The sequence below is a fragment of the Mesitornis unicolor genome, unplaced genomic scaffold (genome assembly GCF_000695765.1).
Source record: "Mesitornis unicolor isolate BGI_N332 unplaced genomic scaffold, ASM69576v1 scaffold13674, whole genome shotgun sequence".
NCBI classification, from domain to species: Eukaryota; Metazoa; Chordata; class Aves; order Mesitornithiformes; family Mesitornithidae; genus Mesitornis; species Mesitornis unicolor.
In genome coordinates, this window is record NW_010180857.1 from 8,628 (window position 1) to 9,805 (window position 1,178).

Below are 1,178 nucleotides of genomic sequence, written 5' to 3' on the forward strand. Positions count from 1 at the left end.
CCTCCGTGCCGTGTACTGCAATGTTCTCCTGGGCCGGCTCGGTGCAGGGACATGTGGTCATGCGGGCAAGCAGCGTGTAGGTGACATTGCCCTGCGCCACGGGGGTTCGCTGTGGGGAGAGAAAGTGGGGATTAAATTATGAGGGGACACCCACAGAGGTCCCCGGGGGGGGTACTCAAGGGCGTCCCAGGGGGTGCTGTACCTGCCAGCCCAGTCTCAGCACCCGCTGCCCATCTCTCCCCAGTTTTCCCAGTTGGTGGCTCAGTGCTGGGCTCGCCAGGATTTCTGTGAGAGAAACGGGCCTGGTTGGGCTATCAGCTTTTTGGGGGGGGGGGCATTGGGACACCCCTCACTCTCTCTCCTCTTCCTTACCCTCAGGAATGAGGATAGAGCTGCTCCAGTCACTCCAGTAGCTGCTCCAGTGCGGGAGCTTGTGCCGGAGCTGGACCTCGACAGCGCTGGCCCCACCCAGGGCGCAGGTCACTACAGGGGGGTGGCAGGGTCAGGCAGAGGGTGACACCCCCAGTTTTCCCCAGCTTTTGGGCACTGTGAGGTACTGGAGGGGATGCAGGAGGGAGCTCAGGACACAGGCCCCCCACCAGGACCTGGGAGCACCCCTGGAGGTGCTGGTCCCCTAAACTGACCTGACTCATCCTCGCCCGTCACCGCCTCACACATCACCTGTGGAGACAATCAGGAACAGAGTCATCCACCCAGTAAAACTAGTAAGTTACTGGGACGTGAAGGGAGATGCTGCCCTTTGTCCCTTGAACACCCCAGGGGCTGGGAGAGCCAAGCGGGGTAGAGGGATGTGGTGATGACCAGGAGTGTCCTCTTGGCTGGGTACCATGGCTGCGGCCCCGGGACCATCCTGGCAGCAGCCAAGAGGGGTGGGGGGTCCCCAGCTGTGAGGGGTTTCGCTGGGGATAAGCGGCCGGATTTCATCCATCATCGTCATCACTCTAATCCAGGGTTTTGCCTGTGTAATCCCCACGAATCCTGGCCTGATCCTGTTACGGGCGTCAGCGAGATCCCGCAGCCAGGAAGCTGGGCCAGAGCCAATAACGCAGCGAAACAGATGGGACACGGATGGGTTTGGGGGGGGACAGTGGCGTCACCGAGCACCCACAGCTACCACAACACTATCAACCATCCCAGTGGCCACCACTGGATCCAAC

At 61.4% G+C, this 1,178-nt stretch overlaps 1 protein-coding gene across 1 annotated transcript in view; it reads right to left on the reverse strand.

Moving 5' to 3' along the window:
- Nucleotides 1–1,178, reverse strand: part of IL12RB1 (interleukin 12 receptor, beta 1) — a 4,158-nt gene that overhangs the window by 1,920 nt on the left and 1,060 nt on the right. The window contains exons 5-9 of the mRNA XM_010183227.1: nt 848–1,047; nt 645–681; nt 373–483; nt 203–285; nt 10–109 (exon numbers count right to left, since the gene is read on the reverse strand). Coding sequence (XP_010181529.1) covers nt 10–109; nt 203–285; nt 373–483; nt 645–681; nt 848–1,047 — 531 coding nt within the window. The remainder of the gene's footprint in view (nt 1–9; nt 110–202; nt 286–372; nt 484–644; nt 682–847; nt 1,048–1,178) is intronic.